This window comes from Hippoglossus stenolepis, chromosome 23 (assembly GCF_022539355.2).
Source record: "Hippoglossus stenolepis isolate QCI-W04-F060 chromosome 23, HSTE1.2, whole genome shotgun sequence".
NCBI classification, from domain to species: domain Eukaryota; kingdom Metazoa; phylum Chordata; class Actinopteri; order Pleuronectiformes; family Pleuronectidae; genus Hippoglossus; species Hippoglossus stenolepis.
In genome coordinates, this window is record NC_061505.1 from 4,422,533 (window position 1) to 4,441,865 (window position 19,333).

Consider the following 19,333-nt stretch of genomic DNA (forward strand, 5'->3'; position numbering starts at 1 on the left):
GCAGATACAAATTATAAAATAAACATTGCATAAGAAAGATAGGTTGTTAAAAAAAAAAAACACATTACTCTAAGGGCAGCGTTTTATTTTAATGAAGATCCATTTATTATTCTCTGGGAAATCAGAGAAAATGTTCTGATCCGTGCAAAAGAAAACATGAAAACATTCCTTTTTCACAACATACGATATGAAGGGAAATGCTTTCTGACACTGGAGCTATCTAGGGAAGTTCTGACGATTGCATCATGTCATTTATGAATCAAACAAACGTGTGCATGTGTTGGTTTGTGTGTCTTTGCCACAGCATGGAACGTACGCCCAAACACACACACACACACACACACACACACACACACACACACACACACACCAGGGAGATAAGAGACATCTGAGCAAACATTGCTATTTGAAGGAGAATCTTCAGCAGTGAGCAAACATTTACTTTCTGACGCTGTTGAACCACAGTGAGATCGGGACATTCGACAGACGACTCGTTCTTCAAGCTGGAATATTGGAGATGCTCCTGCTACTGTTTCCACTATTTGGCCAATAACCCTTTTATTAGATGCAGCTTTTTTTTTACCATGTTTTCAACCCCTGTCCGTCTCTTCGTTGTTTGGTTTGTGAGCAAGATTACACAATAAATAACAGAACAAATTCCCATGAAACTTGGAGGGTGGATGTATATGTGAGATAGGAGGTTTCCCACCAGGAAATAATTCATGCATCTTGATGAATAAAAGTCAGGCGTATTTAGAGGACTGATATCTGTGATATTTGTTGCAGCTTGATTGAATCGAAGGGCTCTGTTGGGGCCTTGGTGGAGCCGTGTCCCAGATGGCATACGGATGTGGGCCACGCACAAATTGGATGTGAGCCCAAAGTGAGGCACGTGTTAAATGTGGTGAATATGGCCCAAATGGCCCAGTCACATATCCACAAATGTAGTGGTGAGCCAGTGTGTGTGTGCGGGCAGGCGAATAAAACATTAGCTTCCTGTGGCGTGTGTGAGCTCCACTTTGGTGATGGGTGGTACAATTGTCTGCTTTACCTTCTGAGAGGGATTCATGATGAGCTCTAAAGCTACATTATATAAGACAGAGAGACTCTATAGGCAGAATTGTTTCCCCTAATCAAGCTTCAAAACCAGATCTATCCTCCTTTTCACCTTTTGAGCTTGATGGAGCCTTTTAAGGGGTAAAAACCTTCTACTATAGCAGCCTGGCTTCTGCATAAAGAGTCTCTCTGTCCTATATGCCATGTGAACACAGTCGTACGGGACAGAAACACACACCGGCTGCCTTGCAGTGTGCAGAGTGACTAGAGAGTCTGGCTAAATTTAGACTCTGCTGAATGTTGAATAATAAAGTGTGAATGAGGGAGAGTATGGGGCGGTGGCGGTGAGAGGAAGTGGCGGAGAGGAACAGAGAAGAAGGCATGTCAGTGGAGGCTTCGTCTTTCCCTCCACGCCAGAGCTGCCAAGTCTGCAGGGGGCGACAGGTTTGTCCTCCTCCATGAGGAAGGTGCAGCAGCAGCAGCAGCAGCAGCAGGAGTGAATTCAGAAGGAACAGCTGATGGTTGAGGGGTGGGATGGCATTGGGGGTGTACATGATGGGAGGGTCCAGGGAGGAAAAACAAACCCAGGCTTTGGGTGGGCGGGGTGAGCGCAGAGAGGGGCGGCGCTACTGTACTCATATGAAGGCAGAAGATGTGTATTTACTCTAAAGCAGCCTCTGTTGTTCCAGCTGAACGCAGGTCGGCTTTGTTAGGCACCGGTGCTGAGCGACTTGAGGAGACTGCATCCTGTTTTTTTTATTCGCTCGCCACGGGACTGGAGCAGCTTGCGGTGGCGCGCAGAGAGGATGTCTCTGTCTCCTCAGCTCGCACCTGGAACGAGGAAACACTGAGGGCTGTTTGAAACTCTTTGTTTTTGTTGTTCACTTCGGAGGCAAAGCGCAGGACTGAGCTCTTCCCTTTGCGTCAGTTTTGAAGCAGGGACAACTGGAATATGCGCGTTTGGCTCCACGACAGGACTTGACGCGCGTGTGTAGACCGTGACCTGTAGCACCACCTGTGACACCGGGCACCAGATACGAGCTGTTTCTTCAGCTGTGACCTTGAAGACGCAAGTCCGGCTCCGTGAGAACAGGATACTCCACATAAAACCTCCACGGGCACAGGTTGCTGACAGGTTGCATCACCCGCACGTTTAGCGGTGGACGCGGCTTTTACGCACGGAGGAGACACTCGAGCGCACGGGGTGGGGGGGCGCGGCGTCAGGTGCCGTGAGGTGTAAGAAGAAGACTTTAAAACATCGCCTCAAAGCGGTTTGACCATCACAGCCACTACAATGACGGACGGCCCCAGACAACGCAGTAGCACGGCGGGCTCCGCCAAGGATGCTGCCGGAGACACCTCGTCCGAAGGAGGCGTCGCGCTCAAGAAGGAAATCGGGCTTGTGAGCGCCTGTGGCATCATTGTTGGTAAGTGACAGTCATCATTTGTCTTGTTAACCCTGTAACACTTCAGCTTTTACATGTGTTAACGTGTGAGAGTGACAATGACCAAATAAGGTGGGGAAACAAACTGTTCCACCACCTGTGTTCCAGTGTGAGACTCATCCAAGCAGTCACTGAAACTGCACTGGGATCAGTTTCCTCTACTCATTTAATTACACTCTTTATGTTTATCTCACTACATTTTGTTATGTCGAGTGGTTGCAGAAAATACAGTTATCGAAAATCAAGATATAAGTGTATTGGACCTATTTTTTAAGTCTAAAATATTTATTTTAAATAAACACATTCAAATCAGTTAAATTAACCAGATTGATAATTACAAGAGGTCAGAATCCATTTAGTCAGAGTTTATGATGAATATGAGTGCGGTTGTTGTGGGATGTTGTATTTTAACAACCAGTGAGTGATTCTCCTGCAGCTGCAACACTTCCACAGACAGTAGAAGGTCCAAAGTGAACAGGCATGAAAGGCACGTTTCAGATATATAAAATGGCACCATTCAGTTTTATAATCCGAGATGGCTCGAAGCCATATAGTCAGGCTGTCTTGCAACATTTCTCATTATCAGTGAAGCTTTCATCAACTCCCTGTCACCCGGCCAGCGCTGATGATGTCACCGCCCTCGCTCGTCTCTGATGCTCAGAGGATTCAGAGTTAGAAAAGTTTTTAGTCTCATTCGGTGTGGTCCTGATCTTTGGTGACTTGGATGGAGAAATACAACTTTAAAGGGGGAGGTAGTCTGCTAAAATAGACCCTAGTGATGTCACAAGGGGCTCACATTGATTTGCATTGTGGGTAATGTGGGCTGCAGTGATTGTGGAGTTTGAAACCAGGATATTTTTGCATCTGCTGCAGCAGTTCAGAAGCTTGTCTCTTTAATCTGTCCCCTGCAGGTCTGTCAGCTTCGTGGAATTACTGAAACTAAATAGCACTGAAGTCATCGAGTGACTCTTTAAAAGACACATGAGCCACAGCAGTTTGTGAAGTTATTAATTAGTTTTTCCCCTTTTCAAGTAAATTGTCCAGGTGCTGCACTGCTCTGGTATTCGGTCTAGTTCCAACTTTTTACTTTCTTTCCCTTTTTACCCGCCAAGTTTGAAGTCGATCGGATGAGTTAAACTCAAATGAAACAACACAGACAACCTGTCCCTAATAATCAAAGTACTGAAACTTAACACTTGCACTTAACTATGTAATAATTGGGTTTAAAAGGATAAATACAGTGTCCAGTCAATACCAGCACGTTGAGATGTAACACCATCACACACCTGATAAATCCACACAGAGGTGAAACCTGCCACAGGTTGTGCTCTTACCGTTGACCTTCACAGGATGAGGAGCGTGGAGGGAATGACTCACTCCACTCTTGTGGGGGATTCCCAAGTGGGTTTGTTGCGTGAGGGAGGAGAGAGACTAAAAGAGGCTAAAAGAAAGAGAGAGAAAGAGAGTGAGAGTGAGAGGTGAAGAACAACCCTGTCTGTGAAATGTTGTTGAGAAGACCTTGTTCCTTCTCAAGGTGGAGTCCTTGAGGTTGCACTGTGAAGGCCTCATTCCTGCTCTGCTGCAGTTCATGCACATTTTTATGGATGTTTTTACACCTTTTCCGGGGCAGTTATCTTGTTCTCTTATCCTTGCAAATGCTGACAGATCTATAAGAAGCCTCTTAAAACCAGCGACCCCTGTGCATGCTTCCACTCCACCCTTCAGTGCATCATGATGAAATACATCACACCCCATTGTCTACTGACTATCAATACACAAGTTAGATTTTTTTATGGCCGTCCAGAGTCCGTGCACTTTGACGTTTAGTCACCAGACTGTTCTTGGCTCGGGGGATTGTGTCCTTGACCAAGTCATTCATTCGTGCTCGTTCAGCTCACATTGTCATGTGCGAGGGAGACGTGAGCTCAGGTGACTCGTCTGATCCCTTCGCAGCGAACATGCCCCGCTGGGTTTCCACGAAATGGGCCCGAGCACATCAAACAGCTTCGTTGGCTATTGTGAGGTTCATGCATTTATCGCGCACGCACACACACACACAAAGAATCAGAAATGTGCAAAGCCAGGAATCAGAATTAGAAGTGAACTTTTGGCCACGTGGAAGAAGTCCCCGCCCTGATAATGCTGTTTTATTAGCTAAGCTCCGTCTGAGCTGGACTCCAAGCTGTGTGTTTTGTAATAGAATTGCCACAATTCACATCAATCGTAGCCTCTTGTAAAATTGAATTACGCTGCAAAGCCTAAATCCTTAACTAGCAGATTAAATGATTTTATTGTTTAGATCCAAAATGCAAAGGCGCTTTGAGTTCGTTATCAGAATTTGTGATTTGGCCTCTTGTTAATGGGAGAATTTCACACATGTATGTACTCAAGCCTGTTTGCGAGACTTGGCTCGGTGGCTGTTTGAACAGGGATTTATTAACACAGACAGGAAACATAAGAACTGTTCTTACAGGGCTTTATACAGGCAGATTAGGGTTTTATCATAACGCTGAACAAACACCCACATGCTTGGTAATATTCACAGCTGGCGTTTCGTCGAGTGGTGACATTCAGTCGTTAGTCAGGAGGAGAATAATGTAGAAAATGTGGGTAAATGATGATTTACATTTAGACAAATAAGACAAAAATGCCACACGAATGCTACTATAAAAGTATGAATACATTTATAATGCAAATCCTATAAAAGATCACATCCCCCATAAGAGTCTGAAGTGGAGCCTGTTGCTGTCACATCAAACAAAGTCCCAGAGGAACAGAAATGTGCTCAGGGAGCATGTCTGAGACCGAGCCTCTTCCTCTGTGAGACAATCCAGCAACAATGGACGATATCACAGTATCCTGTGAGAGGCTGTAAAAAGAGAGATTTAGCTTGGAAACGTGAAACAGACGGGGACACACTGGACGTTCAGACTTTTTTATCCTCTGCTTCTTTAAGTTCTCAGATCAGGATCAAGAGCCAATACAGCAACAGCACATTTAAAAAAAAAAAAAGATGTTCCCCTCTGGCCTGGTTGGAGACAAAAGGATGTAAAAAAACAACTGCAAGAACAGGAAACATCGAGATTCCACCTAAGTCAGCATTAGTGTCTCACACATGCAAGCGTGCACATTTGTTCGCTCCCTTTAAAAAACAACCTCGTGTAAAAAGTCAACTCAGGGACACACCCAGCATTTCCCCACAGCATGTTCACCTTTACCTGCCTTTGAAAACGTCCTAAAACGTTATTCTGCAGACGCTCAACGGCGACTTGGCAAGAGCAACAAGTGCTGAGATGTCAAAGGTCAGGGCCTGACCTTCGACATGGACCTGACCATAAAAATGGGGATGGTTTGTTTGTCACATTTTTACCTTTTACCTGCAGCAGGAGTTACATAAGTGAGCAGCTGCCCTTGCACGCATGTGGAGTCTGTTAAAGTTGAACATGTTTGCATGTGTCAAGCCGCAGTCGAGCACATGGTTTTGCTTGAGTTGAAATCTGCTGAGCTTTACGATGCATTCATAGAGGTTTGATTCAGTGGTTCCCATTATTTTTAGCTTATCGATTCTTAAAAATGAAGCAGTGTCTGGTTGTGGCCTCAGTATGAACACGAGTCGTCAGCAGTTTAACCGAGAAATCATTTTTCTTCTCCATTAGTTGCATTTTAAATGTAATTTGTGACCCATTATATCAGCACTTCTACGCTTGTATGTAAAAGCAGCCTGACTATATACTGGCGACTTATAGAGTGGGGACATATACAGAGAGAAATTATTTATTGGCCTTTGTCGTATTTTAACTGCAGCTACAAATGATTTGCAGATGTACAAATGCTTTTCACTCTCCGGTATCATTCACACCTTTGACTTTTGTACTGTAAAACTCCACTTGTCATCCAATCAGCCCGTTACGATTCAAAACCTTCAGCCTTTGACCCCGATGCCTTTTCCTTTATCACCCGCCGCCGAGTTCAAGCGCACTGATGACCTCCGCTTTGTCAGAGCAGCGGCTCCTTTCATGTCGGACCTGAACCCGACCCTCGGTCTCTCAGCTCCTGTGTAAACTGCCAGGAGCTCTGACGCTCATTGAGTATGTCAGGGCATTATTATCCACCCCCCCCCCCTACCACCACCACCCTCGCCTCACTTCTGCATCCACATCCCTCTTTGAACTCCTTCACCCGCTTTCTGTTTTGCTCCATCTCCTCATAACTCTTTGCCAAGTCAGCAGTTTGCAGGTTCCCACTATGCCTGCTTCATCACTCTTCCAACCCCGTTCACTTCTCTCTCTCTCTCTCTCTCTCTCTCTCTCTCTCTCTCTCTCATTTTTCTTTTTTCCTGTCCGGTTTTCTCTTTTTCCAGCTGTTTCCCGTCGACACAGTCCTCTCTCGTGTTGAAAATACACAAAAACATGGTCCTGTAACTGGAAAAGCGTCTTGATAACCTTTAAAACCCACTGAAGGAAAATGAGAGTGACTGCTGATAAAGGGGTTGTTCAGCAATTCAGTTTGCACCTAAGTTCTGGGTCTTGCCAGGGACCGTTTTCAAAATAATGGTCACAATTGGCTCAATTGATGCGGAGATCAACTGGTTTTTATTCCCTAAGCTTCAAGATATTAGATCCTAGATACCAGACTTCCCATGATGCTACTGGATAGCACATATTTGATTCTTTGCCTAATAAATTCCCGTGTATTTCAGACGTTATTTTCTCAGATATGACTCATCCAGAACTAGTCATACTTCCTGCGACGTCTAAACCGATCTCCTTTTCAGTTTGTGCTGTAACCTGACTCCTCTCTGTCCTCCCTCCACCAGGTAACATTATCGGCTCGGGTATCTTCGTCAGTCCGAAGGGCGTGCTGGAGAACGCCAGCTCCGTGGGCGTGGCCCTGATCGTCTGGATCATCACCGGAGTCATCACCGCCATCGGGGCGCTGTGCTACGCCGAGCTGGGCGTCACCATCCCCAAGTCGGGAGGAGACTACTCCTACGTGAAGGACATCTTCGGAGGCCTGGCTGGGTGAGCAAACACCACACATTCACAGAGGTGGATGTGGTCAGCGTGTGGGTGGAAACACGCGAACGGGGGAGTTCAGGTGTTTTTACACATGAGCCTTAAGGGTGTGATTCGAGTCTCACTACATCACAGGACATGACATATTGATTCAACAAGAAGGAAGCAGGGGTTTTTTTTTTTTTGGAGTAGGTGGGTTTCTCTGGGGTTTCCACCTGATCTAGTTCTCTGTCATCACTTCAAGAATACTTTTGCAAAACATGATTTGATTTTAAATTGTGAACTGCGAGAGAAGAGCGAACTTAAAAATGTGACAACTTTCTTTAAAATACGCGATAGAAGGGGAGATGTTTAATATTTCGTATGAGTTCAATATTTTGTGCTTTATATTTGTTCAAGAAAAACACGTTCCTAAACGCTAGAGGTCAAAAGTACAGTCTGGTGAGTGAATTACCCAGTTTTCAAGACGTAGGGGCCTCCCACACAATTAAATTAAATTTGACAAGGATTTAGGTGAGCATTCCAACATGTCTTCCTCTCTTTATCCCGGTGGATGAGCTTTCTGATGCGGGTCAGACATCTTGATCCAAAGCGGGGGGTCTCCAGCTTGTAGATAAAAAGTAAAGAGATATTGAGCCAAAAGACTCATTTGTTCGATGATCCCACAGACGAAAGACGTTTCACAAGCGGTAACTTACAGATTAGGGACGTTAACGTGGGGGGGTTCTCGTCTAAAAATGACCTTCAACCTACATCCACCTTCCGTCCATCCATAAATGGACGGCTCTACGGTGTAACGCCGCTCGCAGTCAATGCTTGGGAACCACGCTAGTTTAATTTCCGAGCAAAACAATATCGTTTGTTGGCGTCGATTTCACACACACTCTGCCTTTGCCCAGACTGTAAACACAGATTGTTTTTTCAAACTATCACAGGGTTATAAACAGGGTGTTTTGGGAGAGGAATTCCACCAGACAAAACAGCCAATGATTGTTTTTGTCCCTTTGTACCGTAGCTATCAATACACATCAATGTACTTGTACCTCCAGGGACTTTGTAGTTCGGATGCTCAGTTTGAAGTGTCACCGCTTCCCTGTGCCCGCTGTCGAGGATAAATAAACCGTGTTCAAGGGGTGTTTGTTTTTTTGCCGTCCCGTTGCCTTTATCCCCCGTGTATGCGTATTTCCATGTGCGCGTAAGTCAATAACCTGCCGCGACGGAAATACTTACATCACCTCGCCGCAGCTGGACGAAGGCTGGATTCGCAGAAAAGCGGAAGCTCTCGTAAAGTTGTACTCTCAAGGACGACTTGATTGGACGGCGTTTCAAGTACAGGGGCTCTTTGCTATGTTTAGAGACGACGGTAGGTTTGTGAAAGCGGGATATGAAGTATCAAAGGTCCTTTACTCAGGTTTTTAGAAGTAGAACAAACGTTTGCTGGTTTTCTAGTTTCAAGAGAGTCTTGTTTTATATGACTCACTCGAAACCCAAACTATTTGAATATATTAATTGGGGCTTTTGAAACTTAAGATGTGTAATTTTCCCATTTTCTCACTGATTAATCAATTATTCATCACGAAAATAATCCATGCAATCCTGCATTTAGCTAGTAATGACTTTACTTGGACTCTTAGTTAGATTAATCCATAGTTTAATAAATAAAACTAAATATGTAGAACAATAGTGCATTTTATTTTGAAATTGAGAGCTGTCAAAGTAAAAAAAAAAACACAATAATGTCTAGGTAGAGGTTTCAGTCACAATCGGTCTGCGTTTGAACTTTTGGGTGTTAATATGTACACTTAACACACACACACACACACACACACACACACACACACTCACACACTCACACACGCACACACGCACACACACACATTCCAGCGAGACACAATCCTGTTAACGCAGTCAGGTGTAATGATCCCTCTCTAAGCTTTCGGAGAATTCTGGGGGAAACAGGCCCTGGGCTCCTCTGCTGCACTCAGCTCTATCCCATCTCCCTCCGTCTCTGCTGCTGCGTCTCTTCTGCACCGACACCTCCCTCTGCAAAATGACGGAGGGAAAAACAGATGCTAACAGCTGCACAGGTCAAAAATAGGGCAAACTATGGAATGTTTTTAAAATCAGTCTGTCTAAAAGTCCAAAACCATGAAATAAAAGCATCAAATCTGCCCATTAAAGAGACTGGAACAAGCATATATTTGGGATTTAAATTTTTTAAATGACTTATATGATTAATTGATTATCGTTATATTAGATTTGGCTGTATAGCTAATGCAATAGGGGCCCAGCATTTGTCTCCCTCGACTAATAATACCCTGCTTTGAATGGGAATCTGTGAAGGAAGGATGTATATGGTGTATGTACCTCTGTGATGTGTTCCCCCTGTTTATTCGGACCTGTTGCTTCTCCTACACACCGCGTCTGATCCTGACCCCCTGCGGTTTCTCCCCTGCCTCCCCTTGCTCCCAACCTCTCACCTCCTCCTGCTAACCTTTTTGTTCTTTTTATGCTCCAGGTTCTTGCGTCTGTGGATCGCCGTGCTGGTCATCTACCCGACCAACCAGGCTGTGATCGCACTGACCTTCTCCAACTACGTCCTGCAGCCGCTGTTCCCCACCTGCTTCCCCCCGGAGAGTGGCCTGCGTCTGCTGGCTGCCGTCTGCCTCCGTGAGTAACACGTGACGCATCAACCAGAACATCGAGCAACTCAAATATAATCTGCAAACATATTTAAACTCACTTCAAGAACATGGTTTACTAATGAAGTTATTACCAAGTGCAAAAATTATATTTGAATATACCTTACAGGTCTTGAATGAAACCTGAGAGGTTATAATCATGACAGGAATTTGTATTATGGGGATTTAGCACAATCTTTAACATTTGCACCTTGCATCGACAAGAGCTTCTTCTCTGTTCCGTCTCACTTTTGTCAAGTCAGCAGTGTTCACTTCAGCTGTATTTCCCTAAAGGGACATTCTTCACATGCTTTGTCAGCAGTTTCACCTCAGTGTCCTGACACAATGACGCAATAGAATGAAATGGAAAGAAAGTGGCATTTAAGGAGTAATTGAATCCTTTTCACAGGTTGTATATGTCTGTAAATTGAGAACAGCTCATCCAATCCTCAGATTATTTTTACTTTCGTATTTTTTAAGATGCCTAAAGAAGTTCAACGATCTATAGTTTCACAGTAAAGCAGCAGATATCTCTCTAAGGGTTATATATAGATGATGACACAGGGAAAAACACACCACTCAGATGTAAGATCTCTAACTATGTGGTTATTTTAATCAAGATACATAATTGGTAAAAGAGAAATATCTTAAAAGTTTCCTAGATCCGGCTCCTTTATCCAGATTCACCCCGGAATTTAATGAGTTGTTTCTTGATCCCTGTTCCATCTTTCTGCCAAGTTTCTTATAAATCCATCCTGTAGGTTTTGCGTAATCCTGTTCACAAACAAACAAGCCAACAAACGGACAGGGGGAATGGTTGCACTTGGAAATGAAACATCTCATATGATAAAACATTTTGCAATTTAAAACCACTTTTGTCTTTGGTGAAACGAGCAAAAGCTGCGTCTCCTCGCAGATTCAGTTCTGATCAGGCGGCACTGAAGGAACAGGAATAGCCTCAAGAAATATGGAGAAGGGACCCAAAGGTTCTCTGAGGCTGCTTGTTGAGACACGATGTTGTTGAACAACTGCCAGTAGACCTCAGCTATAATAAGAGAGAATCTGTGCTGACAGTTACAAGTCAGTCAGGACAAAATGGAAAAAGTGTCTCAGATACTGCACACAGCAGATCTGATGTTTTGCTGCAGCAGCTTCAATCTGCTGGTTTCATCATCGAAAAGCTGTTAGTAACACGCAAGTTATTAAAAGCAGTCCCAGATTGAATTACAGGACTCGGTTCATCCAGTTTCAACCGTCTCTGGACAAATATTTTCTTGAAAGAGGTGGCAGAAGCAGCTAGAGCGGAGGAAACGTGTCAAAACAAATGGATGTGTTTGCCGCTGACGGTGAAGGATTTTAATCCTTACGGCGAAGTTCACACTCACCGGTCAAATACCGCAGGCGGCCTTCAGACGGAAAGAGAGACGGGCCTGGCTGCGGAGGAAGAGTGTGCTTATTGTCCCCGTGTGTGTGTTGTCGCATCACTGTGAAGCAATTCTTGTGGTTGGTTATGAAATGCGACTGGTCCCCGCGAATGCCCCAAACTGACCTGTCAAATAAACACCCCTCTCTTCCATTACCGCTGTCTTCCTGTGGGAGCTGAGGCCTAATTGGTGCGACTGTAATGGAACAAAAACTCCTTTATTCTCTTTTAAATCACAGCTGAATGAGTTTTGCCCGTTTAGAAGTGACAGGGAAAACTTCTTTAATGTCTGCAAACTGCAAACCACTGCTACAGGAATGTCCAACACTTCTGTCGTTAAAGTGCGTGTTTGGGACAGAGGGGATGAAGCAGCCTTGTCTGAGGACATAGGGGACGTCTCTGTTTCAGGGTTTGGTTTCTGCATAGATTTGAAAATGAAGCGAGGAGCCACCCACTCTTTATTAGATGGTTTTAACGTTTTCATTTTGATTTAAATGTCATGACGTAGAGAAATCCCCAAACAGTTGAGCGCTCAGTAGCAAATTGGTACAAGCAAGCTGGTAGAACTGGAGGAACTGGAGCTGTCATCGACTCACACATCCACACTTCAGCACGTCCCTGGGGCGAATCTCACAGTCGTCACTGTATTTTTTTTTGGAATTATAGAAATTCAAAGGAATAAAGATCCACTTATTGATCACCCCAAAGACGTTAATGTCCTCAGTTTATCGGCTCTTCTTTTGCTGTTTTTCTTTTAGATACATGTCAGCGAACAGAGTGAAAACCTCTCTGGCAGAAGGATTGTAAACCTTGGCACCGCTCTGAATAGTTTCAGTGTTTTTGTTTGGATTAGAGTCTCTGACCTACATTTACCTGTCGCTCTTGACCCACTTCCACCAGCGTCTTGAAGCAAAAATGTGATTAGTTGTGACAGGCTCTGCTCGATTCTGGTTTGTCCTTAGTTTAACTGATTTTTGATTGGCTGAGCCGGCTGAGTGATGTCGCCCCTCATCTTGAGTCAATTAGACAGATGTTGTCAGGCAGCTTTCAGGGGAAAACAAGTTGTTGCAGAGTGTGGGGGGTTGTTTGCAGATGTGTTGGGAGTGGGTGAGAGGTTGTTTTTCCCTTCCACACTGATCATCCTTGTTGTTTGTGGGCTCCGGTATGTGTTTATCTGCTCCGATGTTCAGACTTTTTCTGTGCTGAATATAGTATTAGAGCGCTCGGGGATATCACATGACTTATTGACCTTCAAATCCAGCCGCAGCCAGACCGAACAAAAAACCAGACGCCGAAGATAAGTCTGCTCATTTCAATCCGGAGGGCGGAAAAAGGTTTTCCAAGGTGTATCGTTTCAAAAACACACGGAGGGGTGGGTTTGTCCCCGGGGTCCGTCTATAAGGAGCCAAGTACGAGATCGTAACTCTGTCACATCTTCCAGCCGGCTCACACATGATTCAGCAAATGTCCACGCACACATAACACGTCCTGTTCTGTATACTCAGCTTACCGACAGCTGAGCGGCGCCCTGGTTTGGAGAATGTATCCTCAGGTGTTTACTCGACGCAAAAAAAGATCATGCGGTTCCTAGAACGACTCTGTTTACTGAAGAATTAAGAGGTTTCAGATGTATTTAGTGGGTCATTCAGGGGGAGTTTATTGCGCCCGTGTGTATACAGTGCAAAAAATCAAGTCATGAGCTGAATTGTGTGTGTAGAATCTTTCATTTCCTGTTTTTTCGTGGAGAAAGCTGTCTCTGCAGCTCTTCTTCCTGTTGGCTGCCGTTATTAACTTTGTTTGTCGGGCAGTTTAAGTCCTAACTTTTCCACTCGCTCAGTTTAAAACACCGTCAGCTCCTCCACGGCGTCTGAAAACCTTCATCTACTACGTGTTTGTCTCAGGGCAGAAGGGCCACGCGTGTCTGTTCATGTGCATCTGCCGTTTGTTCCCTGCCGTGGCAGCTCAGCTCCAGAGTTATTTAACGTGATGATCTTAATCCCACACAGTCAAACGGGCCCCGTTTCTAATGGCACCCTGTCGGCCTGAACCCACTGGCCTGCAGGACCCAGCAGTATAGATCAAATCCATTAACTTTGTCTGTGTTGGGATTTGAATGCCCCCAAAAAAAAGAAAACCTAACCATGTATTTGATGTGTATTTATTGTGTTTTATTTATTGTTTATTTATTTTTTTGTTGGTCTGTTTAGTGTTGCTGACGTGGGTGAACTGCTCCAGTGTGAGATGGGCGACCAGGGTGCAGGACATGTTCACCGCCGGCAAGCTGCTGGCCCTCGCCCTCATCATCATCATGGGCATCGTGCAGATATGCAAGGGTAAGCTGGCTCATGCCATCTGTGCATCCATGAATGCATGTGTCTATACGGTGCATTCCACAGACACACACACACACACACACACACACACTCCTGCGGTCACTGGGGACGTCCTCAGACAGTATAGACTCCCTGCAGACGCCACCGGGGTCAGCAAGTTGCTCGGGCCCCTTTTTCGGGTTAAAACTCACATCGCTAATATCCACATGCCAGTAGGGGGTTTGCAATTCAAACATGGCTGAGGGCCAGTTATTTCAGGGGCCACAATGACTATAGGCCCCTGTAATAACACAAGAAGGGATTTCTGTGTTTGAAGGTAATGAAGAGTCCAGAGGCTGATTCGACCGGGAGATTTGGGTTCATATGTGAAAGAGCAGAGTCGACATATTTTCATGCTCCCTACTTGAAGGGATTTAAGGAAAGATTTCTAAAGATCTCGTATGATTTGGACATTTAGTCCCAAACAGAGGACTTGATAACGTCTCAGTGAAGTCAAATCTTTTATAGAAATTGCGGTCACAGGAGATCACAGTGGAAATCACTTCACAGGGATTTGGCAGAACGACTTTTGCAACTTCTTTTACACACTGATCGCATTAAATGATGCATATCAGCTGGACTCCGCTCAGGCGGCCAAGTGGAAATCCGTCCGTTTACCCCCCAAACCAGAGGGTTCATCATTCTTAGTCAGGCACTGTCATTCACGTTAAGGAAAACCACAATAATGGAGTTTTAATGGATTATATATTCTCTTCTCTCACACGATCTGCAGGAGATTACTACTGGTTGGAGCCAGCCAACGCCTTCGAGCCCTTCCAGGAGTACGACGTGGGTTTGATAGCCTTAGCCTTTCTACAAGGCTCCTTCGCCTACGGGGGCTGGAACTTCCTCAACTACGTCACGGAGGAGCTGGTGGACCCCTACGTGTAAGACCCTTTGCTCTGCCTCGTCCATATAAAGAAATATTGAGTCCAGAAAACAACTACTAAATGGGTCACTGCCACTGGAAAATGGCGGGTTTAAAAGCTGCTTGTCGCCATTGCAGTGATTAGCCGTCGCATACCGGCTAAGCCTCCCGGTTTAATCCCTGATCCGTTTTGTTAAAGCTCTCTGAAATTTATTTAACTTAGCATGAAAGAAACCCTCACTGTCATTCCTCCTGTCCGGCCTCTGACCTCCACTAATGTCTCGGTGTATGAAACGGTTTGTCTTTTAATTTCCTCCGCAATATCTATCTTTTTTACAATCTTACCTTTCTTTAATAACTTTGGTATCCGTTAATACACCTCTACCTAAAGTACCACTTTTAATTTCCTGCTTCAAATCCACCCTTCCCTCCTTCTCTCCAGATTCTGTCAACTCAAGTTTTCTTTCTTTTTTTGAATTGTCTCGTTGCAGGAACCTGCCCCGCGCCATCTTCATCTCCATCCCCCTCGTGACCTTCGTTTACGTCTTTGCCAACATCGCCTATGTCACGGCCATGAGTCCTCAGGAGCTGCTCGCCTCAAACGCCGTTGCCGTGGTGAGTGGCTGTGATTGTGATGCAGGGTGGTCCTGGCGATTTCATTCAAACGCACACTGATAGTAAAAAGACTCTGTTGACCCCTAGTGGTCCCCGTTGGTCAATGCAAGTCAATCTTTTATACAGGACTAGTTGCTTTATGGTGATGAACATGATAAAAAAACAGGTTGAGATCAGCAGCATGAGCGAGTGTCTCATCCATCCTCTAACCTTCGTCCTCCATCGCAGACGTTTGGTGAGAAGCTGCTGGGAGTCATGTCGTGGATCATGCCCATTTCTGTGGCTCTCTCCACCTTCGGGGGAGTCAACGGTTCCCTCTTTACATCTTCAAGGTTTGTAGACAATCTTAGAATCTGGGTTTCTTCCTCCTGAGAACAGAATAACTCAGATTTAGCCTCAGGTAATAAGCAGGTTGTCGATCGTAAGTGTGATTCTTTGATTTTTCTCACTACTCTCACAGGTTGTTCTTTGCCGGAGCCAGAGAGGGCCACCTCCCCAGTCTGCTGGCCATGATTCACGTGAAACGCTGCACTCCCATCCCTGCTCTGCTCTTCACCGTGAGTATCTTCTCCTTCAGACTCACTCTCTTCTTATAACGTGACCTGGACTGGAAAAAAAACCTTAAACCACCCCCTCTTACCCCCCCAGTGCCTGTCCACTCTACTTATGCTGTGCACCAGTGACATGTACACCCTCATCAACTACGTGGGCTTCATCAACTACCTCTTCTATGGAGTCACAGTTGCCGGGCAGATTGTCCTGCGCTTCACACAGCCCGACATGCACCGGCCAATCAAGGTCTGTTCATGTGCTTTACAGTATTTTGCATTCAGGTGTAATTGATGTGTAATGTCAGATTTGACTCTGTATTTGACCGTGTTACTTTGTTCCCGTCCACCAGATCAGCCTGATATGGCCGGTCATTTACCTCATCTTCTGGGCCTTCCTGCTCATCTTCTCCCTCTACTCCGAGCCCTTGGTGTGCGGCATCGGCCTCGCCATCATGCTGACCGGCGTGCCCGTCTATTTCCTGGGAGTCTACTGGGACAAAAAGCCACAGTGCTTTAATCGCTTCGTTGGTAAGTTATGACCAAGTTCCATCCATCCATCCATCCATCCATCCATCTATCTGATCTATCCATCCATCTGTCTAACATCCAAAGCGATAACTAATTCTTCCCACACACGTGCTGTTATTACTTGAGAGCTCATTACTGCCCCCGTCCTAAACCGTTTTTTTTATCGTTTCCTTCCAGACAAGATGACATACCTGGGCCAGAAGTTTTGTGTGGTCGTGTATCCGGCCGTCACCAGCAGCAGCAGCAGCAGCGGAGAGGACGGAGAGGAAATGAAGGAAGCCATGTCTCCTCTGTCCAAGGACGACGGCGACAACCACAAGTCAGCGGACTGCTAGAATCCCCCCCGCCTCCCCCTGCAAGCAAACAAGTGAAAAACAGACGCACATGTGGGAGCACACTCACACAGAGACACATGCAAACATGCAGTACATCCCAGTTTGTAGTGGATTTACTGATCGACACCTGTGCCCCCCCCCACACACACACACACACACATTGCCTTTAAGATTTCCTATTTGGTTTTCAGAAGCGTATTGATCGATCATTTCTTTTGCCAAATATTGTGTGAGATGTTTTAGAATCACCTCAAACTTTTCTATCTTGGGTCTTTTTAAAGTGCAATAAAGAAAGGTTAGCACCTTCCAACTTCTCAGTACACGCTGAGACAATTTACTCTTAATCATCATCATCATCATCATCATCATCATCATCATCATCCCCCCCTCTTCCCCGCCACACACTCTGCACACTCCTACTGTAAGAGCAACATTTTTTATTTATTTTGTTTTTTACTATCAAAAAGACTGTGACGCCTGTGCAAACACCTTTATTTCTCTTTTTGTTTTTTTGTTGCCACATTGTAAAGTTTGCTTCGTCGTCCGCTCAACACACCAAAGCTGCATTCTGGTCGTCGAGGCAGAAAATAAGATCCAGATCAAATCATTTCAATGTCGGCGCGAGTGCTGTTGTGTTTGTTTTTTAACGTGACTGTGATTCCAAAATGTCTCTTCTTTTCTTTCTTTTTTTTTGTAATTGTGACAATTGTCGATATCATTTGCCTCTGATGTTATTTTAGTTTTAATATGGTAATTTTAGTTTTGTTGATATTTCTCTCTATTTTTTTTGTTTAATTCAGCATCATATTCAAATGGGCCTATTTTTTACTCTTGAACCTGCAAAGCTTTGTACACCAGAAGGCTGATGTGGGATCTGTGTTTTGCGTGGGTAAGTGTGCAGGTTAACGATGCACAATTCTTGTTAATTGCCTTAATTAGGATGTATTCTGTACTTGGGTGCCATTGTAGCAGTTTTGACTGTAGAGAGGTGGTTAATCCTCACGCTTAGCAACAGAAAAGGAGTTTCGAGGTCTCGCATGGACACTACGCAGAGAATTAACCCATTAACACTTTAGGACGTAGGCGACTAGGATACTCACATTACCTTTCACCACCATTTGCATTGTTTATGTGCAATTCCCTACACCGACACATGTGAATGCCCGTGTGAAAACTGTTTTTTTTTTTTTTTTTTAAAGGCATTGATTGTCTTTCAAGTATTTCTGTAGTTCAACACGTAGATGTGTTTAGATATTATTTTGTGCTTTATTTAGGGTGTAGATAAGGAAAAAAAAAGAGCTTTACATAAAAAGAAAATATTTTTTTGATTGGTGCAGTTCACTAGAAATGATCATGTCCCGCCATGTGAGCACAGGCACCAGTAAGAACTGAACATGCCACCCCGGACTGACCCCAGTCTGTCGTCTGGTTAGAGTATCCATACTTACGCTGCATATTATTGTAACAACACTCTTTCACACATTATATAACTTAACGTCTGCAGTCTTTCTATAAACTGTTAGTGTCTCAGGGCATCGCCACTGCCAAATCTCCACAGAGCCGACTCGTCGCTTCTTGTACTCCAGTCTGTTCATGCTAAATGTTTGTACTGGTGCTCCTAATCCACTCAGAAGAACAGACGAACACACTCAGACGTTCACTAACTACAACAAGTATCATTAAAGTTTGGCCAGTACTGTAAAGGTTGCTCTTATTAAACTATTGAGGGGAACAGGGTGTCTCGGATGTCTCTACAACTACAATGATTGTGTTCTGTGCCTGTACGGTTATTGTGTAATTACAGTATGCACAGATTTCATGACAGTCTGTATTTTTGTCTAAGTAAATAAAAACCACTGACTAATGTTTGAATTTGTAATTCAGGGCCTCATTTATATTTAAGTAAATGCTCCCTGTCTTTATCTGAATCCAACTGTCAAATCATGAGAGATAATGTGATTAAATTCTGTACTGCTTTAAATAATGAGAGGACATTCAATTTGCTAAATTTCACTCCAAGTCTTAGCCAGACCCTGACTGTGCATAAATGAGGCCCGGAACTGCCTCCACCTCAGAAATCAAATGCTGCAACTTTGTGCCATATCCTGCATCACAACAGTGCTGGAGTCTTTGACTCGTGTCGGACTTTCTTTTGCTGCAACGTCCATGTTTTGCTTTAATTCAGACCAAACCAGTCCTTCAAAGTGGAGGAAATATGAAGTTTCCTGTTGTATCAGGCAATATGTATTTTGTCTCTCTTCAGCAATGCATCATCCCACTACCACACGACGCCTGAGGAGAAGGGTTTAATCCAAAATCATTGTGTGGTCACACTGGTCTGTAATTAACGTTGCCTCAGGCCGTTTGCAGTCGACTTACCGTACCGAGATACGTCTCCAACGCATGTCTATATACTGTGTTCAAACTGTAAATGTACATATTGG

At 44.6% G+C, this 19,333-nt stretch overlaps 1 protein-coding gene across 1 annotated transcript; it reads left to right on the forward strand.

The window, feature by feature from the left end:
- Window positions 1–1,707: 1,707 nt before the first annotated feature.
- slc7a8a (solute carrier family 7 member 8a) lies at window positions 1,708–18,761 on the forward strand. The gene is made up of 11 exons (XM_035149266.2): window positions 1,708–2,483; window positions 7,318–7,522; window positions 10,035–10,186; window positions 13,828–13,953; window positions 14,726–14,879; window positions 15,352–15,475; window positions 15,704–15,807; window positions 15,936–16,032; window positions 16,124–16,273; window positions 16,377–16,554; window positions 16,732–18,761. Exons 1-11 carry the CDS (start codon window positions 2,351–2,353, stop codon window positions 16,887–16,889), a joined length of 1,581 nt encoding a protein of 526 aa, XP_035005157.2. The 5' UTR covers window positions 1,708–2,350; the 3' UTR covers window positions 16,890–18,761.
- The last annotated feature ends 572 nt before the right edge of the window (window positions 18,762–19,333 follow it).

Excerpts from the sequence above, each read along its gene's own strand:
- slc7a8a (XM_035149266.2), top strand. The coding sequence starts at position 2,351 with ATGACGGACGGCCCCAGACAACGCAGTAGCACGGCGGGCTCCGCCAAG. Across the intron at positions 14,880-15,351 it reads GAGCTGGTGGACCCCTACGT|GAACCTGCCCCGCGCCATCT; the intron begins GTAAGACCCTTT and ends GTCTCGTTGCAG. Across the intron at positions 15,476-15,703 it reads CCTCAAACGCCGTTGCCGTG|ACGTTTGGTGAGAAGCTGCT; the intron begins GTGAGTGGCTGT and ends CCTCCATCGCAG.